The sequence below is a fragment of the Pristiophorus japonicus genome, chromosome 9, assembly GCF_044704955.1.
Source record: "Pristiophorus japonicus isolate sPriJap1 chromosome 9, sPriJap1.hap1, whole genome shotgun sequence".
NCBI lineage: Eukaryota > Metazoa > Chordata > Chondrichthyes > Pristiophoridae > Pristiophorus > Pristiophorus japonicus.
Genome location: NC_091985.1, coordinates 166,718,108 through 166,739,652, shown reverse-complemented (window position 1 = coordinate 166,739,652; position 21,545 = coordinate 166,718,108). Strand labels below are relative to the sequence as shown.

The 21,545-nt window shown below is 47.1% G+C and overlaps 1 protein-coding gene across 2 annotated transcripts in view; it reads left to right on the top strand.

Annotated features, from left to right (window-relative positions):
- The window catches only part of dhx57 (DEAH (Asp-Glu-Ala-Asp/His) box polypeptide 57), a 96,214-nt gene that overhangs the window by 54,917 nt on the left and 19,752 nt on the right, over positions 1–21,545 (top strand). For both annotated transcript variants that reach the window (XM_070890076.1, XM_070890075.1), the window contains 6 exons: positions 9,383–9,499; positions 12,560–12,656; positions 16,571–16,744; positions 17,991–18,191; positions 18,996–19,272; positions 20,187–20,282. In XM_070890076.1, coding sequence (XP_070746177.1) covers positions 9,383–9,499; positions 12,560–12,656; positions 16,571–16,744; positions 17,991–18,191; positions 18,996–19,272; positions 20,187–20,282 — 962 coding nt within the window. The remainder of the gene's footprint in view (positions 1–9,382; positions 9,500–12,559; positions 12,657–16,570; positions 16,745–17,990; positions 18,192–18,995; positions 19,273–20,186; positions 20,283–21,545) is intronic.

Below are 21,545 nucleotides of genomic sequence, written 5' to 3'. Positions count from 1 at the left end.
CTTAGAGACCCATAGGGATAGATGCTGTGAGAAATGGAAATGTCGTACTCTGTAACCTCCTCCAGTCCTACCCTGAGAACTCTGCGTTCCTCCAATTCCGATCTCTTGTGCATGCCTGATTTCCTTCGCCCCCCCCCACATCCCCCCATTGGCGGCCATGTCTTCAGCTGCCTAGGGCCTCAGCTCTGGAATCCCTCCCTAAACCTCTCCGCCTCTCTCCTCCTTGAACTTTCACCAAGCTGTTGGTCACCTGTCCTAATATCTCCTTATGTGGCTCTGTGTCATACTTTGATTATGCTCCAGTGAAGCCCTTGGGACGTTTTACTACATTAAAGGCGCAATATAAATGCAAGTTGTTAATGCACAGATCAGGTGTTGGAGTTAAGGCGAATTGTTAGGACAAGGTAGAGCTTGGGTCAGCCAACTGGCTCGAGGGTCGTATGTTCAACATAATATTAGTACCAAGTGAAATAAATCTTTCTCCTCTTGTCAAGTATTGCTAGTCTTCTGAATGCTAATGTTGTAAAGGTTGTAAGGGCATGTCACTGGGGCAGTGCATTTGTGTGCTTGCATCTTATTCTACTACAACACGTTTTGAGTCTCTGCTGTGCTGTCTTGGGAGAGCACCAAGCAAAGGCTAGGATTCTGCTCAACAGGAATGAGGAAGAGGTTGCAGGCAGAATCACTCTTGTGCACCAGCTGCAGCAGTTAGAGAGTGACACTGGCAGAAGGCCAGCTCGGGCACATTCATTAAGTTTGACTTAAATGCTCACGTAGAACGAACAGTTGTATCTGCTGTATTACACAGAGCAGCTGATGTGAATTTCGTGCAACAAAGTTGGAACACAAGAAAGTGCTGACTGTGCAAATCGCAAAAGCAGCTTGATGCCGTCTGAAGCCCTTGATTGTGTTAAAGCTGCTCGATCAAAGCCAGCTGTTTTTCTTTAAACTCTGTTCTGTTGAGAAAATATGTTTAGACTTGTTGAGAAATATTTGGTAAAACAGCTGAGGGTGTACAGTTCCACTTCTCTAACAGTCCAACATAGTGTCCTCTGGTCTAATCACCGTGTTCACGCAGCCTGAGTAAAGTGTACCATTCATCCCTTCAGAAATTCTGTATGGCTCCCTGTAAAAATCCCCTTTACAAAAAGGCTGGTGTACCATTTCTTGTTCCGAAAGAACACAGAAAACTAGTCCCACAAACTTGCCCATTCCCTCAAATATTTGGCAATTCACCTGTAAATATTTCCTCACTATCTGCCTCCTTAAACAATCCATTCCACATCTTTATTATTATTTGCATAAAGTAGTTCAAACTATCTGTGCATCCTCCCTCTTCTAAGCACTAATGTTCCCTGGTTTTTGATGTTGTCAATTTTGAACATATTGTTGGGCTTTCTCCCATGTTCAATTTATCTACTCTATTAGAGAAACCGTGTACTTACTTATCAGTTACTTAGGGTTCACAGCATTACAGGTTGTAATGTAGGCACCTGTGAGTATACTCACAGGTTTGTAGAGCTGTTGATCCAAAACCTCCCTCGGGAGCCGGAGCCTCCTCGGGGAAATCCCCTCCGTGCCTTTCAGTTCTGCGTGGAGGGGATTCCTGTACGGGCTGCTCTTGCACACTCTCCACTTTGCTATCCTCGTCTGCTGTCCAGTCATGCCATGGCGCACCACCTTGCCGTCTGGAGGAAGCGGGGGTCCCCAATGGAGTACTCTATGTGGGAGTCCTCCCTCTACTTATTGGGGACTTGGTCTGGAGGGTGGTGCACGGAGCAGTCCCGTGCAATAAATTTTTAAGTCAGTTCACGGGCTCCCAGGCTGCCTGCAATTTCTGCTGTCTGGAAGAGTCCGTGTTCCATGTTCCATGTTTTTATGGAATGTACAAGGTTGCAGCCCCTGTTCCATTATTTGAAGGGGCTACTCCTCAATTTCTGGCTGCACTTCAGACCCACACTCCTGATCTTTGGGCACCCTGTGCGGAGGGGAGCGGGCAGGTCGGAAGGCTGCTCCTGGGCCTGGCCAAGGGGGCCATCAGCCGGTCCAGGCAGCGGGTGGTTGAGGGGGTCATTCAGCCCGACTGCCTGCCTCTCTTCCGTGCCTACATCCGGGCCAGGGTGTCCTTAGAGATGGAGCACGCAGTGTCGACCGGTACGCTCGTGGCCTTCCGTGAGAGGTGGGTGCCGGAGGGACTGGAGTGCATCATCACCCCCGGCAACCAAATTTTAATTTGATGTTTTTGTCCAAAGTTTAATTTGTTTATTGTGCTGGTTTTAGTGCCCACCCCTGCCCCGCTTTTAGCCAGGGGACACTTGTATAATTTATGTTTTAGTGCCCTCAAAAAAAAAAAAAACAAGGGGGCACTTGGAAATGTTTTTGGAGTGTTTCCTCCCACCCCTCCCCCCTTTAATCAGGGGGCACTTGATTACTGATCACAACTTCAAATAGTTGTAGAGCTGTTGGCCTAAAACCTCCCTCGGGAGCTGGCGCCTCACAACTTGAGCCTCCTCCGGGAAATCCCCTCCGTGCCTTTCTATTCTGCGCGGAGGAGATTCCTGTACGGGTTGCACTTGCACTTTCTCCATCTTGCCATCCGGACACGCCATGGCGCACCATCTTGCCGTCTGGAGGAGGCGGGGGTCCCCAATAGAGTGCACTCTACGTGGGAGTCCTCCCTCTATTTATTGGGGACTTGGCCTGGAGGGTGTTGCACGGAGCAGTTCCGTACAATAAGTTTTTAAGTCGGTTCACGTGCTCCCAGGCCGCCTGCAATTTCTGCAGTCTGGAAGAGTCCGTGTTCCATGTTTATGTTGAATGTGTAAGGTTGCAGCCTCTGCTCCAATATTTGAAGAGGCTGCTCCTCAATTTCTGGTTGCACTTCAGTCCCACGCTCCTGATCTTTGGGCACCCTGTGCGGAGGAGAGCGGGCAGGTCGGAAGGCCTCCTCGTAGGACTGCTCCTGGGCATGGCCAAGGGGGCATTAACCGGTCCAGGCAGCGGGCATTTGAGGGGGTCATTCAGCAGACTGCCTGCCTCTCTTCCGCAGTTACGGTCAAGCCAGGGTGTCCCTGGAGGTGGATCATGCGGTGTCCACCGGTACGCTCGCGGCTTTCCGCGAGAGGTGGGCGCCAGAGGGACTGGAGTGCATCATCACCCCCGGCAACCAAATTTTAATTTGATCGAGGTGGGACCAGTACAAACCGGACGGTTAGCACTTGGGCAGGACCGGAACCAATGTCCTAGGTGGAGTGTTTGCTAGTGCTGTTGGGGAGGGATTAAACTAATATGGCAGGGGGATGGGAACCTATGCAGGGAGACAGAGGGAAGTAAAATGAGAGCAGAAGCAAAAGATAGAAAGAAGAAAAGTAAAAGTGGAGGGCAGAGAAACCCAAGGCAAAAATCAAAAAGGGCCACATTACAGCAAAATTCTAAAGGGACAAAGTGTGTTAAAAAGAAGAGCCTGAAGGCTCTGTGCCTCAATGCGAGGAGTATTCGTAATAAGGTGGACGAATTAACTGCGCAGACAGCTATTAACTAATATGATATAATTGGGATTACGGAGACATGGCTCCAGGGTGACCAAGGCTGGGAACTCAACATCCAGCGGTATTCAATATTCAGGAAGGACAGACAGACAGAAAGGAAAAGGAGGTTGCTGGTTAAAGATGAAATTAACGCAATAGTAAGGAAGGACATTAGCCTGGATGATGTGGAATCTGTATGGGTAGAGCTGCGGAATACCAAAGGGCAGAAAACGCTAGTGGGAGTTGTGTACAGACCACCAAACAGTAGTAGTGAGGTTGGGGACAGCATTAAACAAGAAATTAGAATTGCGTGCAATAAAGGTACAGCAGTTATCATGGGCGACTTTAATCTACATCTAGATTGGGCTAACCAAACTGGTAGCAATACGGTGGAGGAGGATTTCCTGGAGTGCATTAGGGATGGTTTTCTCGACCAATATGTCGAGGAACCAACGGGAGGGCTGGCCATCCTAGACTGGGTGATGTGTAATGAGAAAGGACTAATTAGCAATCTTGTTGTGCAAGGCCCCTTGGGAAAGAGTGACCATAATATGGTAGAATTCTTTATTAAGGTGGAGAGCGACACTTAATTCAGAGACTAGGGTCCTGAACTTAAGGAAAGGCAACTTCGATGGTATGAGACGTGAATTGGCTAGAATAGACTGGCGAATGATATTTAAAGGGTTGAGGGTGGATAGGCAATGGCAGACATTTAAAGATCACATGGATGAACTTCAACAATTGTACATCCCTGACTGGAGTAAAAATAAAATGGGGAAGGTGGCTCAACCGTGGCTAACAAGGGAAATTAGGGATAGTATTAAATCCAAGGAAGAAGCATATAAATTGGCCAGAAAAAGCAGGGACTGGGAGAAATTTAGAATTCAGCAGAGGAGGACAAAGGGTTTAATTAGGAGGGGGGAAATAGAGTATGAGAGGAAGCTTGCTGGGAACATAAAAACTGACTGCAAAAGCTTCTGTGAAAAGAAAAAGATTCGTGAAGACAAATGTAGGTCCCTTGCAGTCAGAATCAGGTGAATTTATAATGGGGAACAAGGAAATGGCAGACCAATTGAACAAATACTTTGGTTCTGTTTTCACGAAGGAAGACACAAATAACCTTCCAGAAATACTAGGGGACCGAGGGTCTAGCGAGAAGGAGGAACTGAAGGAAATCCTTATTAGTCAGGAAATTGTGTTCGGGAAATTGATGGGATTGAAGGCTGATAAATCCCCAGGGCCTGATAGTCTGCATCCCAGAGTACTTAAGGAAGTGGCCCTAGAAATAGTGGATGCATTGGTGATCATTTTCCAACAGTCTATCAACTCTGGATCAGTTCCTATGGACTGGAGGTTGCTAATGTAACGCCACTTTTTAAAAAAGGAGGGAGAGAGAAAACGGGGAATTATAGACCGGTTAGCCTGACATCGGTAGTGGGGAAAATGTTGGAATCAATTATTAAAGATGAAATAGCAGCGCATTTGGAAAGCAGTGACTGGATCGGTTCAAGTCAGCATGGATTTATGAAAGGGAAATCATGCTTGACAAATCTTCCAGAATTTTTTGAGGATGTAGCTGAGTGGATAAGGGAGAACCAGTGGATGTGGTGTATTTGGACTTTCAAAAGGCTTTTGACAAAATCCCACACAAGAGATTGGTTTGCAAAATCAAAGCACATGGTATAGGGGGTAATGTTTGACGTGGATAGAGAACTGGTTGGCAGACAGGAAGCAGAGAGTCGAGATAAACAGGTCCTTTTCAGAATGGCAGGCAGTGACTAGTGGAGTGCCGCAGGGCTCAGTGCTGGGACCCCAGCTATTTACAATATACATTAACGATTTAGATGAAGGAATTGAGTGTAATATCTCCAAGTTTGCAGATGATACTAAGCTGGTTGGCGGTGTGAGCTGTGGGGAGGATGCTAAGAGGCTGCAGGGTGACTGCAAGGTTAGGTGAGTGGGCAAATGCATGGCAGGTGCAGTATAATGTGGATAAATGTGAGGTTATCCACTTTGGTGGCAAAAACAGGAAGACAGAATATTATCTGAATGGCGACAGGTTAGGAAAAGGGGAGGTGCAACGAGACCTGGGTGTTATGGTACATCAGTCATTGAAAGTTGGCATGCAGGTACAGCAGGTGGTGGAGAAGGCAAATGGTATGTCGGCCTTCATAGCGAGGGTATTTGAGTATAGGAGCAGGGAGGTCTTACTGCAGTTGTACAGGGCCTTAGTGAGACCACACCTTGAATATTGTGTTCAGTTTTGGTCTCCTAATCTGTGGAAAGATGTTCATGCTATTGAAGGAGTGCTGCGAAGGTTCACCAGACTGATTCCCGGGATGGCTGGGCTGACATATGAGGAGAGACTGGATCAACTGGGCCTGTATTCACTGAAGTTTAGAAGAATGAGAAGGGATCTCATAGCAACATATAAAACTTTGATGGGATTGGACGGTTAGAGGCAGGAAGAATGTTCTCGATACTGGGGAAGTCCAAAACCAGGGGTCACAGTCTAAGGATAAGGGGTAAGCCATTTAGGACCGCGATGAGGAGAAACTTCTTCACTCAGAGTTGTTAACCTGTGAAATTCTCTACCGCAGAGAGTTGTTGATGCAAGTTCGTTAGATATATTCAAGAGGGAGTTAGATATGGCCCTTGCGGCTAAAGGGATCAAGGGATATGGAGAGAAAGCAGGAAAGGGGTACCGAGGTGAATGATCAGCCATGATCTTATTGAATGGTGGTGCAGACTTGAAGGGCCGAATGGCCTACTCCTGCACCTATTTTCGATGTTTCTATGTTAATAGATTTGTACACAGCATTCCTGTTGAGACGATATCTGCCGTGTCCATGCTCCTCGCCTTCTGGAATTCCTCTTGCTATGTGTCCCAAGATGCATTTAGATCTCCATATTGCTGCTGCAGACTGTGCTGTTGTTTCGGTGAACTACCCACCAGAAGTCCTCGGTCACTCTCCGGTGTGTCCAGTAACCTGGAGCAATTTAGTTTACTCTCTCTCCTATCTCCCAACCAGTTACCGACCCATGGCACAAGGTTACCTCCAATTTTGTGCACCCTCATTTTTGCTAATAGTCTCTTGTGCAGACACACTCCCCTATCCAGCATGTTAAGGACCTCCTCAAAAAGTTCAGCTAAATTAGTTAGAGATGACAAATCCATGTTGACTCTCTTTGACCAACTGATATTTATCCAAGTGCTCAGTCACTCTGTCCCTGACCATGGTTTCCAGTAACATCCCCACAATTGATGTTAAACTGACAGGTCTGTATTTACCCAGTTTCTCCCTCCCTTCTTAAATAATAGTGACATTTGCAATTTTCCAATCCAAAGGCATAATTATCAGAGTGGCGAGTGATAGCACTTTTATCCGCACAGAAAGACCTTACAGTTAAGGAATCGGCGCAAGTAACTACATTTAAAGCACCAATAAGCACCAAACAAAGCACAAAAAGTAATAAGCAATTAATTAACAAATAAAATAGGAGGGACCCTGCCCCTAAAGCACCAAGACCAAAGTAATAAGCAATCAATAAATAACACACAAAAAAATAGAAGGAACCCTGCACCTAAAGCACCAAAACCAATCAGTAAATAACAAATAAAAAATAGAAGTCCTACCTTCGGGAACACAGCGGGCCACCGATGAGGGAGCCCACTCGGCCAGGGCTAGGGACGGCATGCTTTGGGCCCCCCCCACACAGCCTGCAGCACGTTTGCAGAAACGGCCTGCCAGGAGCTACTGTACATGCGCGCAGACTCTAGCACACATGTGCAGAGGTCCCGACAATGTTTTCAGCACCGGGACCTGGCTCCACCCCCAATCCATTGGGCCACGCTGCGCCACGATGGAGGAGAAGCTGGGGAGCGGCCAAAATACGGAGGTCTTTTTTTGTCGCGCTTGGAGGCGGACAAAAGCAACACAGCTCGAGTGAGGGTGCCAGAAAAAGAGGTTAGGGAAATTTGGGCCCAAAGATTTTGCCTGTAATGCACTGAGGGCCAGTGACTGATGGGTGAGTGGGACTAGGGGCAGAATATGGAGATTTGGATGAGTTGGAGTTTGTGTACAGCAGAAAGCTGATGAGTGTGTTCGGGTAGGATGTGCAGGTTTGAGACTTGGCTCAGGATCAAAGCCAACATAGAGGGTTTGAAAGGAACCAAGCATCTGAACAGATTAAGCCACTCATGAAATTTGGTGTACAGCCAGGGAAGAGAACAGAATCCGAGAAAGGCAAGGTGCAAAGTTTTTGGCAGGAGCTGAATAGATGACTTTAGCCTTCCCAATGTTCAGCTGGAGGAAGTTCTGGTCTATCCATGACCAAGAGTCCACACCTGACACCTGAAATATGAACTCATCTGTTCTTTACACAGATGCTACCTGACCTGTTGAGTGTTTCCAGCATTTTCTTTTTTGTTTCATCCATGACTTGATGTCTGACAACACTGAGATAGCCTCTCCCTCAAAAGGGCCCTCGTATCGAGGATGACTTGCTTCCACGCCAAAAAGAGATGAGTTCACAGGTGTTTCAATGAAGGACCTAATATTCCAGGCATGGAGCTGAGGGTTCCAGTGGTTGATAGATAGAACAGTATATATACATGCCTATTAATAATGTCGCAAAGGGGCAACATGTGAATGAGAAAAATAATAGAATCTTGGGCTGCCCCAGAAATGCCAACTTTATATGTACGTACTATAAAATCCTTGTCCCAATTCCCTCAAGCTCTTGCCCCACCTATATCTATATTCCATCCTGAACAGGCCTTGTCTCAAGGTTTTGATGGCTGTTTAAATCTATTAATCTGTTGTACTTCACAATGTCATCCAAACCCCAAAGTGTTGTACAGTCTTGTAGCACTGTCTTAGCCTTTGTTTATCCGCTCTCTATACTGTTAGAAGGGTTATTATTTGGTGCTTTCCAATATTGAAAAACCGACCAAACTTCATAATGGACTCGCTTTTAATCAACAGTATATGTTTCATAAACAGGCATTCTGGAAATTACTTTCTGCTTTGTATCTTTAAATGTCTCATTACTTAATAAATTGAACAAAGTGTATTTGTGGTGGATTTGAGAGGTCCCTTTCCAAAGTGAGTGTTCCTGAAACAACACCTGTGTTCCGAAATCTTGATAATATCACTCCACAAACACAAAAATCATTTTAGATTTTTACCAGCTCTTGGCTCCTTCAAAAGTGGCCATGCAGGGAACCACATGCCTACTCCACCATGATACTTTCTACTCTTTCCTACTTTATAATGACATTTGCAGGTCAATTTTATTCTACTATTCGCCGTTCCCATCATACGGACAGGTAAAGATCCTCTGGTCTATCCAACCTCTCCCACACAACTGCGATGTCTTGTGTATATATATCTCCACATCCCACCCAAAACCATATCATCTCCTGCGAGAGGTGAAATACCAGATTAGAAACCCTGGCCAATTTTGGGGGGGAAATTTTGGAAATTCCTCTCCGACCCCATTAAGCAATGGAAACTAGTCCAGGAGCTCACGCTGACTCTGATAATGCCATGCAGTACCCATCCCTTGTATGAAGTGATGTCCACCCCAGCCAGACACAGGTCCAGCTCTCGCTTGAGGGAAGTCAGTGAATCGGCGTCAACTACACGTTATTCTTAAATAATACCGAACCTGCCTCTATCAACACTTGGGAGGAGTGGGGAGGAAACATGTGCGTTTCTGGCGTATCTGGTTTACATACAGTGCAGGACGCACAGCACAGCAGGTGGCAGTAGTATAATTAAAAGTTCCTTTCCTGGCAGTAACTGCACTATCTTGTTCAGTTTTAGTAAGTGTGATTCTTCTCTTTTTAGGGGTTGGTAAGTCAGTACTGAAGACTCTGCATGGTATGGACCTGGATAAGATCAACTTGGATTTAATAGAAGCTATACTAGAGTGGATAGTGGATGGAAAACATGACTACCCTCCAGGTTAGTGCAGCCTCATTCATGCTGCTATCTACTTCTTTATAGCTGTCATTTCTAAGAGAGGCCAATGAAGCAGCCATTGACCAACATGTGCCTGATGTCAAGTCGTCTGACATCTTGACTCTGCGACCCCCTCCGCTCGCCCTCCTTGACACCGCCCCCCTCCCCCGCTCGCTGATCTCCGTGCTCTCCCCACGCTCGCCCTCTGTGCTCCCCCCACACCGCTCTCCCCTCAATAACCATCCACCGCTCTCACACGCCCCTCTCATGTTATGTTCATGTAGCGATGGACATCCTTGAAGTAAGAATGTGAAATGTCACGGTGCACTGTCAGCTTGACCAACCCCACCCCACCCCTGCTAAACACTTAAATGTTGACCTCTACTTCCAGATAAATGGCAAAACCACTGGTGGGGAGATGAAGAGAAATGTTTTTACGCAGCGAGTTGTTATGATCTGGAATGCACGGTCTGAAAAGGCGGTGGAACCAGATTCAATAATAACTTTCAACAAGGAAATTAAATATATAATCAAAAAAGGAAAAACTTGCAGGGCTGTTGGGAAAGAGCAGGGGGAGTGGCAGTAATTGTATTGCTCTTTCAAAGAGCCGGCATAGTCTCAATGGGCCCAAAGACCACCTCCTGTGCTGTATTTTTCTCAAGAACGGGGAGACACTCATCAAGGACACCGAGGCAGTCAGGACCCACTGGAAGGAACACTTCGAAGATCTCTTTAACCGAGACTCTGCTTTTGACCCGAGTGTTCTCGACTCCATCCCGCAGCATGCTACCCACCACCATCTCAGCAAAACCCCAGCCCTGCACGAGGTAGAAAAGGCCATCCGTCAGCTCAAGAACAACAAGGCATTAGAAGATGGAATTCCCGCTGAGGCACTAAAGTATGGCGGAGATGCACTATTGACTCGATTGCATGCCCTCATCTCTCTTATCTGGAGGGAGGAGAGCATGCCGGAAGATCTCAGAGATGCCGTAATCGCGACCATCTTCAAAAAAGAGAACAGGTCCGACTGCGGTAACTGCAGAGGAATCTCCCTGCTGTCAGCCACAGGGAAAGTCACCGCAAGGATCCTCCTCAATCGTCTTCTCCCTATGGCTGAAGAGCTCCTCCCGGAGTCACAGTGCGGATTCTATCCACTCGGGTACAACGGACATGATCTTCACCGCGCGACAACTGCAAGAGAAATGCAGGGAACAGCACAAACCCTTGTACATGGCCTTCTTTGACCTCACAAAGGCCTTTGACACTGTAAACCGTGAGGGACTATGGAGCATCCTCCATTTCAGCTGGCCCCAAAAATTTGTCACCATCTCCGCCTGCTCCACAATGACATGCAAGCTGTGCTCCTGATCAACGGATCCACCACAGACCCATTCCGCATTCGGACTGGGATCATCACACCAACGCTCTTCTCTATCTTCCTTGCTGCAATGCTCCATCTTACTCTCAACAAGCTCCCCGCTGGAGTGGAACTAAACTATAGAACCAATGGGAACCTGTTCAACCTTCACCTCCTCCAGACTAGATCCAAGGTTGTCCCATCATCTGTCATCAAACTACAGTACGCAGATGGCGCTTGCGTCTGCGCATACTCAGAGGACGAACTCCAAGCCATGGTCAACGCCTTCCCCAAGGTGTACGAAAGCATAGGCCTTACACTAAACATCCATAAGACAAAGGTCCTCCACCAACCTGACCCCGCCACACAGCAGCCCCCCACCCACCCATTATCAAAATCCACAGCGCAACCTTGGACAATGTGGACCATTTTCCATAACTCAGGAGCCTACTATCAGCAAGGGCAGACACCAATGACTAGGTCCAACACTGCCTCCAGTGTGCCAACGCAGCCTTCGGTCGCCTGAGGAAGAGAGTGTTTGAAGACCAGGACCTCAAATCTGACACCAAGCTTATGGTCTACAGGGCAGTAGTGATACCCACCCTCCTATATGGCTGAGACGTGAACCATATACAGTAGACATCTCAAAGCGCTGGAGAAGTACCACCAGCGATGCATCCGCAAGATCCTGCAAATCCACTGGGAGGATAGACGCACCTACATCAGTGTTCTCGCTCAGGCCAACGTCCCCAGCATCGAAGCACTGACCACACTTGACCAGCTCTGTTGGGCGGGCCACATCGTCCGTATGCCCGACACAAGACTCCCAAAGCAAGCGCTCTACTCGGAACTCCTACACGTCAAGCAAGCCCCAGATGGGCAGAGGAAACGTTTTAAGGACACCCTCAAAGCCTCCTTGGTAAAGTGCAATATCCCCACCGGCACCTGGGAATCCCTGGCCCAAGACCGCAAACAATGGAGGAAGAGCATCCGGGAGGGCGCTGAGCACTTTGAGTCTCGTCGCCGAGAGCATGCAGAAACCAAACGCAGACAGCGGAAGGAGCGTGCGGCAAACCAGACTCCCCACCCACCCTTTCCTTCAACCACTGTCTGCCCCACTTGTGATAGAGACTGTAATTCCCATATTGGACTGGTCAGCCATCTGAGAACTCACTTTTAGAGTGGAAGCAAGTCTTCCTCGATTTCGAGGGACTGCCTATGATGATGATGACAATGCTATGAATAAGCTGCCTGCCCTTGTGGGTCACTCTGTGACCTATCAATTCTCCTTATCTGTCTTCTGCCTCTCCATGATTCAAAATGTTACTCAGAATTTTTACAAATACAATTTAAGACCTGCCAAGTTGTGTATTAAATAAGGAAATGGTTTAACTTCCCTTCTGGGGTAGAAGATCAGCCATGATCTTGAATGGTGTAGCAGGCTTGAGGGGCCAAATAGCCTACTCCTGTTCCTAATTCTTATGTTCTTCTGCTCCTGAGTGAGATGATTAGTAGTATGTCCTATGGATAGCTTGTTTCCTTTTATTAAGGAAACTTAGTGATTTAAAATAAAATTTAATTTAGAAATGCATGTCTCTGTGGTTACCCGGCAGTTCCAAAGGTAACGCAAAGTGTGAGAATAACAGAGTCATGTTTCATGTGGCTGTTGCTCTTTTAATTTGTAAATAATGTAATTATTCCAATAGGTGCTGTTTTAATATTCTTGCCTGGTCTGGCAGAAATCAAGTTGCTGTACGAGCAGCTTCAGTCGAACCCTTTCTTCAACAACAGGCGCGACAAAAGGTCTGTAACAAAGGAATAAAGCAAGGCTTGGCTCATTATTTGGGCCACTTTTGTGTGCCCTACTTTAACAAGAATGTCAAGGTCAGGAAGAGCGATGCACAAGGGATTCACTAAGATGAAACTAAGTATGAGGGGCTTTAGTTGTGAGGAAGGACTGGAGAAACTGGGGCTTTTTTCACTAAGTTTTGATAATGTAAAGAGGGCGAACTCCTTCCACTGGTCAGCGAGTCGATAGCTGCAGGTCCCACTGAAAGAAGGAAGGGAGAAACCAGGATTGTTTTTTGCATAGGGAGTTGTTAGGAATAATGGTGGAAACGGAGTGCATAATAGCTTTTAAAAGGGAAATGAATGAATATTTGAAAAATAAAAGGGGAGGGAGGGAAAATAGATGTCTCTCTGAGAGTTGGCATGGACATGATGGGCTCAGTAGCCTCGCTCTGTGCTATACATTTAATCGATTTAAACAGTGCAGAGAGCTAGTAAATGTTAAATTTTCTCTCTTAAAATGCTCCAGCTTCACAGCTTTTTTATTGTTTATTTGCAAATAGCTGATTACACAATGCCATAACTGGAATGTGTCCAATGATCTGATATTGTGCTGAAATTCTCATTGGAGGGGGGAGGAACAACAGGGCCATTTGTCCCAAACCTAATCTGTAAGTGCAGGATACTACCAAGGTGGGAAAGGGTTCAACATTTAAAAAAAAAAGACTGGGTTAATCAGATAGCAGTGATTTGGTTTTAAAAACCTGCCGATTGTAGAGGAAGCAAAGATTCCACAGTTTTGAAGTTAAGAGGCTGTGTCATTAATCTTGATTTAAATGCTGAGATGTAGGGAGGAGCAAGAGCATGCTGGATGGTAAATTTGGAATAGTAACCAATAGGATGGAAATGGAGATCAGAGGCTAGAGGCTAGAGGGGAGAGGGAGAGATCACCTAGATACAAAAGCAAAATATGCCGGACACTGGAATCTGGAATAAAAAAAGAAAATGCTGGAAATCTCAGTGGGTCAGGCAGCATCTGTGGAGAGGAAGCAGAGTTAACGTTTCAGGCAACGACCCTTCGTCAGAACTGGAGAGTGTTCGGAAAGAACAGATTCTTAACCAGCACTGAAAGGGGGGGGGAAGAAAGAACAAAAGGGAAAGTCTGTGACAGGGGGGAAGACAGGAGAGATTATCATCATCATAGGCAGTCTCTCGGAATCGAGGAAGACTTGCTTCCACTCCTGAAGTGAGTTCTTTGGTGGCTGAACAGTCCAATACAAGAGCCACAGACTGTCACATGTGGGACAGATAGTCATTGAGGGAAAGGGTGGGTGGGACTGGTTTGCCGCACCCTCCTTCTGCTGCCCACGCTTGATTCCTGCATGCACTCGGCGATGAGACTCGAGGTGCTCAGCGCCCTCCCGGATGCACTTCCTCCACTTAGGGCGGTCTTTGGCCAGGGACTCCCAGGTGTCAGTGGAGATGTCGCACTTTATCAGAGAGGCTTTGAGACTATCCTTGTAACGTTCCCGCTGCCCACCTTTGCCATGATGGAGCTCCGCATAGAGCACTTGCTTTGGGAGTCTCATGTCTGGCATGCAAACTATGTGGCCTGCCCAGCAGAGCTGAACAAGTGTGGTCAGTGCTTCAATGCTGGGAATGTTAGCCTGGACACGGATGCTGATGTTGGTGCGCCTGTCCTCCCAGGGGATTTGTATGATCTTGTGGAGACATCGTTGGTGATATATCTCCAGCGACTTGAGGTGTCTACTGTACGTGGTCCGTGTCTCTGAACCATACAGGAGGGCGGGTATCACTACAGCCCTGTAGACCATGAGCTTGGTGGTAGATTTGAGGGCCTAGTCTTCGAACACTCTTTTCCTCAGACGGCCGAAGACTGCACTGGCGCACCGAGGCGGTGTTGGATCTCGTCGTCAATGTCTGCACTTGTTGATAAGAGGCTCCCGAGGTATGGGAAATGGTCCACATTGTCCAGGGCTGCGCTGTGAATTTTGATGATGGGGGCAGTACTGTGCGGCGAGAACAGGCTTGTGGAGGACCTTTGTCTTACAGATGTTTAGTGTAAGGCCCATGCTTTCGTACGCCTCAGTAAATACGTCGACTATGTCCTGGAGTGCATCCTCTGTATGTGCGCAGACGCAAGCATCGTCTGTGTACTGTAGCTCGACGACAGAGGTTGGGGTGGTTTTGGACGTGGCCTAGAGATGCCGAAGGTTGAACAGCTTCCCACTGGTTCTGTAGTTTAGTTACACTCCAGCGGGGAGCTTGTTAACTGTGAGGTGGAGCATGGCAGCGAGGAAGATTGAGAAGAGGGTTGGAGCGATGACGCAGCCCTGTTTGACCCCGGTCCGGACGTGGATTGGATCCGTTGGTAAGGATCACGGCCTGCATGTCGTCGTGGAGCAGGCGAAGGATGTTGACAAACTTTTGGGGGCATCCGAAACGGAGAACGCTCCATAGACCCTGCGGTTGACAGTGTCAAAGGCCTTTGTAAGGTTGAAAAAGCTGTCGCTAGAGTCTTCCTCAACCGTCTTCTCCCTGTGGCTGAGGAGCTCCTCCCGGAGTCACAGTGCGGATTTAGTCCCCTACGGGGAAACAACAGACATGATCTTTGCAGCGCGACAGCTGCAGGAAACAGCGCCAGCCCTTATACAAGAGAAATTAGAGATGATGATGATGGCCCAAATTCAAATGGTAATGCCATGAGTTACAAAAACATAAGTCGAGGTAGGGTGTGAATGGTGGGATAATGACCAACTGGCATTGGAGACAAGGAGAGAAAAGAAAGAAACAGGCTCTGGTGGGGGGGAAGGGGGAAGGGAGCCAAATATGGACAGGGGTTACGGACTGAAATTGTTGAACTCGATGTTGAGTCCAGAAGGCTGTAAAGTGTCCAAACGAAAGATGAGGTCCTGTTCCTCAAGCTTGGGTTGAGCTTCATTGGAACAGTGTAGGAGGCCGAGGACGGAGATGTCGGAGTGGGAGTGGAGCAGAGAATTAAAGTGACAGGCGACCGGAAGCTCGAGGTCACGCTTACGGACTGAACGGAGGTGTTCAGCAAAGTAGTCACCCAATCTACGCTCGGTCTCCCCAGTGTAGAGGAGACCGCATCGTGAGCAGCGAATATAGTATACTACATTGAAAGAAGTACAAGTAAATGGTAAATCACCTATCGGGCCACAAGCCTTTTCCTGTATCCAGGGTTGTGAGAAGTTTGCTAGAAGGGTCTCTCCAGTTATGGGAGCAGTATTCACAGCTTGGATGGACTTGGGTGTAATAGAGAGTTAAGAGTTACTACAGAAAACAAGTGTTTGACCAAAATTAGGCAACTGAGGGGTAGCTTTGCAATGGAGGAAATGTGGAAGTTCCATTTTGTTCCTTTTATTGCACCTAAGCTAGCCTCCCTTTGTACTTTTTATAGTGTGTTCTTATTTAACTTGACTGTGAAAGCTATGTGCATGTGCTTTTAAAAGCAATTTGCATATGGGCCTAGGATCTGTATGATGTAGGTCGGAGATAGTCCACTTGCTGAATTTTCTATTTTCAGTCATATTGTTATGCGTAGTTGCTATGCAGAGTCCAAACACACTCTCATGGAGAAAGAAAATCAAGAGAATCACTCTGGGTTGCATCTCCTAGCAACTGGTTTCAGACCAACAATGGTGAGGCCAGTAAACACACCATTTTGAGTAGGATTAGTGTGGCAAGGGAGACTAGTTCTCTTTTAAAACTATACTTTTACGACTAATAAATGTAACTTCGTGCTACTGTTTTATAATTTCTCTGTTCTGGTATTAATTCACAGCAAAACATTTCAAATAACTTTACCATTTTCAAACTGTTGCCAACAAATGCTCTTCATTGACTCTCGCCCGTCACAATGAATAAAGTGACTCCTTCTCTTCCAGGTGTGTTATCCATCCACTGCACTCTTCACTGTCCAGTGAGGAGCAACAAGCTGTCTTCCTGCGTCCTCCTGAGGGAACGACCAAGATCATCATCTCCACCAACATTGCTGAAACTTCAGTCACCATTGATGATGTTGTTTACGTTATTGATTCCGGCAAAATGAAAGAAAAGAGGTAGGGAATCGTTTTTTAAAAAAAGAATTCAAGAATTATTGGAGACAAGGGCACTGTGAATTCGGATGCCATCTTTTTATCTCACCAGCAACACTTTAATCCGGCATAGACGACCACCTTATATTAAGGGTTATCCGTGCGATTGGTTTGGAGTAGTGTTAATCAATAATCTAATGGACTTGTGTCAGACACAACACAATAATTCATCATGTCAGGGACCTGTAAGGATTCTGATGCTCTCTGGTTAGGGGAAGCTGAGAGGCTAGGAAATTGAGGGCAAAAGACCCAGAGGGGAGATGAAAAGACTTAGTTTTTTTCGATAGCAAGTTATAAATCTCAGAATGCACAGCAGGTTCAGTAGTAATGGTCAAAAGGGAATTAGATAAATACTGAAGGTGAAAACTTTGCAGGGCTATGGGGGAAGAGCAGATGAGAGAGACTAATTGGATAGTTCTTTCAAAGAGCTGGCACAGGCAGGATGGGCTGAATGGCCTCCTTTTGTGCTACGAAAACAACAATGCTAACCTTCATAAATAATTGCGAGTATGGAGTATGAATAAATAGGACTGGCACAAGAGAGATATCTGCACTTAATTCAACTAGAAAGAAAGATTTGTAAGGAACATAGGGGCAGCAATTGGAAATGGTTTTAACTAGATAGAGGGGGAAGGCAGAGCAGTAATCCGATTCCAGGCAGTACTCACCCGAGGAAGGTCGTCAAAGGTGGATGTGGATACAGAAGCCCAAAGATGTATATGTATCGGAGCCCAGGAAAAAGCAGACACTGGGACACAGGAAATTAGGCAAATCTCCAATAAGATACTTCTACATGAATGCTGGAAGCATTGGTAATAAGATGCTGGAACTGGAAATTGTTGTAGCAGTAGAGAACTGCGATGTTAGCCCTGAGGATGGAAATCAGTTTAACATTCATCGGTATGGAGTGTTGCGAGGACACAAAAGGAGGTGGTGTAGCCATATGTCAGGGACAGTTGGGAGGTTAATAAAGTTGATGTTCATATAATCATAGAACCTTGCAGCACACAGGAGGCCATTCGGCCCTCGTGCCTGTGCTGGCTCTTTAAAGAGCAGTCCAATTAGTCCCACTCCCCTGATGATATATTCATCATCATTTGGGTTACGAGATATTTTAAATCTGCTTTGGGCCTCTCATTCAAAATCCTAACATTGTTTGGAAGTGCAGTATGAACCTCGTCTGATTTGCCACGTTCTTGTTGACCGGCAGGTATGACCCATGTAAAGGGATGGAGAGCCTGGAGGACACGTGGGTGTCGCGAGCCAACGCCCAGCAGAGGAAGGGCCGAGCTGGGCGTGTGGCCTCTGGGATCTGCTTCCACCTGTTTACCAGCCACTGCTACCGCCACCACCTCCAGGAGCTGCAGCTGCCCGAGATCAAGAGGGTGCCACTGGAACAGCTTTGTCTAAGGTTTGGGAGAACTATTCATGGCGTCCCAACAATTGCATGTTCACTAAAATAACGACTTACTTTGGAAAAACAAGTTTGCAGTCGGTTAAAATGTAAAAAGAAAGAACTTGCATTTCTAGTGTGTCTTTGATGAGCTCAGGGTCTGAAAGCGCTATACATTGAAGTACTTTTGAAGTGTTGTAACGTAGGAAACCCGGCAGCTGATTTGCATACAGCTAGGTCCCATAAATCATGTGATAATGACCTGATCATCTGATGTTTTTTTTTTGTGATGTTGATTGAGCGATAAATGTTGGCCAGGACAACTTCCTTGCTCTTTTTCAGGATAGTGTCATGGGATCTTTACATCCACCCAAGAGGGAAGACGGGGCCTTGGTTTAACGTCTCGTCTGAAAGACGGCACCTCTGACAGTGCAGCACTCCCTCAGTACTGCACTGGAGCATTAACCCAGATTTTGTGCTCAAGTACCTGGAGTGGGACTTGAACCCACAACCTTCTAACTTAGAGTGCTACCAACTGAGCCACAGCTGACACATAGTATGTACAGTTTCTGCTGCCTATATAGGTCCCAACGTGAACTGAATTTAGGCAGTCTCAAACCAGATCTGGTCTCCTCGGTTTCAGCAGGCGGTGAAGAAGGCAAATGGTATGTTGGCCTTCATGGCTAGGGGATTTGAGTATAGGAGCAGGGAAGTCTTACTGTAGTTGTACAGGGCGTTGGTGAGGCCTCACCTGGAATATTGTGTTCAATTTTGGTCTCCTCATCTTGCTATTGAATTATATATTTTTTTTCTTGTGTCTAGGATCAAAGTGTTGGACATTTTTGCAGATCATGATTTGGAGTCTGTTTTGTCACGTCTGGTCGAACAACCCGTGGAAGAAGGTTTGAAAGCAGCTAAGAATCGGTTGCAAGACCTGGGGGCCCTCACACCAGATGAAACACTCACTCCCTTGGGGTATCACTTAGCCTTTTTGCCAGTGGATGTCCGCATTGGGAAACTAATGTTGTTCGGCGCCATCTTCCGTTGCCTTGATCCTGCTCTGACCATTGCGGCTAGCTTGGCCTTTAAATCCCCCTTTGTAAGTAAATCAATCCTTCAGACATACGCTAACTCGCATTAAATACGGTTAAACATATAATCGCGAGAAAAGAACACAAATACTTGCAACTTTAAGGGACCGGAATTGCCCCCTTTTTAAAGAGGCGGTGATGGTGCGGAAAGCACTCACCGCTCGGTCGGTGTGGGGTCGGCAATAACCGTGACATCGCCCTCATTTTTTGGGGAGGGCCGGAGGACATTCCCGCTCTGCCGGTGTACCCGCCCCGTCGATTCCTTACCGACCGGCAGTGACCCCCTTTCCGCCCCGCGTGGGAAATTGTTCCCCGGGACCGGAGTGGCTGCCGGTCAGTGCCCTCGACAGCTTTTCTCTCTGGGAAGCTGCCTGTGGCTAAGTGGTGCGTCTGCTCTTAAAGGGGAGGGCGCACTGCCGCGGCCGCCATTTTATTTTAATCGTCTGCCGACTCCGAGGTCGGCCCGACAATGGCGGCCACAGGTTCGGCCCCTCTTGGGTGCCGGGCGGCTGGCCTGCCTGAAACCCTCCCTGGCGGCCCAGTGAGTGCCACTAACGTGGCTGCAGAGTTCGCAGTGGCCCTCCCCCTTTAACTGAAGGGGAGGGGCGACGGTACGCGTCAGCGTGACCTGGGACGTTCGCGTCGCGCTGATTTTATCAGCGTGGTGCTGATGGCACCAACCAACGTCCGCTCAGCTCTACACCGGCTTCCGCCCCAAACACCGCCCGGAAGAAGAAAACAAATTTAAAGAGCTCAATTTCGCTCCACTCTCTGCCCCCATGGATCGGGGCGGAGAAAAATATTAAACAGTGAGTGCGCCCTCTTTCGGTCGGAGGGCAATTTTGGCCCCTTAAGTATTTTAACCAAATGCAGTTATTAGTTAATAGATACTTTTATATAAAATGGTTTGTGCCGTTGAAAGGTTTCTCCGTGGGACAAGAGAGAAGAAGCCAACGTGAAGAAGCTGGAATTTGCTGTGGCACACAGTGACTATCTCGCTCTTTTCAAGGCGTACAAGGTAAGACCACCGACTGCTGAGCATTCCTGCTGTATTGTCCTCACCATAGCTCATCTCTACCAATGATGGAGTTCTCCTTTGCAAATCAGAAATTACATTTATCAGGGTGCACAGTAAAGAGCAAAGGTTTGTGTCTAATCGATTGCTGAACACCTTGAACTTATTTCTTTGGGCTCGATGGGCCCTGCTGGAATATCTTGACCCATCAAGTGTATCAGAACAGCCTGTGGTAACTGGCCACAGATTGTCGCTCCCTATGGCTAACAATCTGGTCTTTTGTCCACCACCTTCCCCTTAGCTTTCAAAAGAGAATTGGCGATATACTTGATCAGAGAACATTTTCAGGGTTATGGGGAAAGAGTGGGGCTAATTGGATAGCTCTTTCAAAGAGCTGGCACAGGTACAATGGGTTGAATGGCCTCCTTCTGTGCTTTATGACTGTATGAAAGGACAGCGGGGATTAGAAATTATCAATCCAGAAAATCAAATTTCAAACCCACAACACTTCTTTGGAATGGCAATAAACTCCACTATTCAATGCTGGTTTTATTTATTTTGCACAGCCTCTTGTGACAATGCAACACATTGATGCATTTGCTACCGAGATTGTTCCCTACATAGTGTGTTCACGATCTCCGTTGGGCAGTGCCAAGTGGATGTGTGGGGGGATTAGATGCTGCAGTAACTCTAACATTCATGTTCACAACCCACCTCTTCCCACCGTAGGTTGGTCATTTTTTAATTATTATTTGTTCTCCGGGGATGTGAACAATGCAGGGAAAGCCGCATTTCACTGGCACCTTTAGATGGTGGTGATGGGCCTTCTCTTTGGACTGAGTCCTTCAGCTGCTGGTGCTCCCACAATGGTTTTAGACAGGGTTTTATACCCATCAACGATGAAGGAAGTACGTTCTATGTCCAAATCAAATTGATAGGTGACCTGGAGGGGATGGTGTTGCCATGATCTAGCTGCTCATGTCCTTTTTGGTGCTGGAGGTCTGAACTATGTTTGGTGAGTTGCTGCTATACAGCCTGTAAATCACAAATACCATAATGTGCTTGTGGCGGAAGGAGTCGGCATTGTGTCCAGTGACAGATTTGCCAGTCACGTGAACTGCTCTGTCCCAGATAGTGTTGAGCTTCTTGAGTATTGTTATGACTGCACCCACCCAGGCCAGTGGCAAGTACTGACTTGAGCCTTGTAGATGGTGATGCAGCATCAGGAGGTGACCACCAACCTCTGCCCTGCTCCTGTAGCCGTGT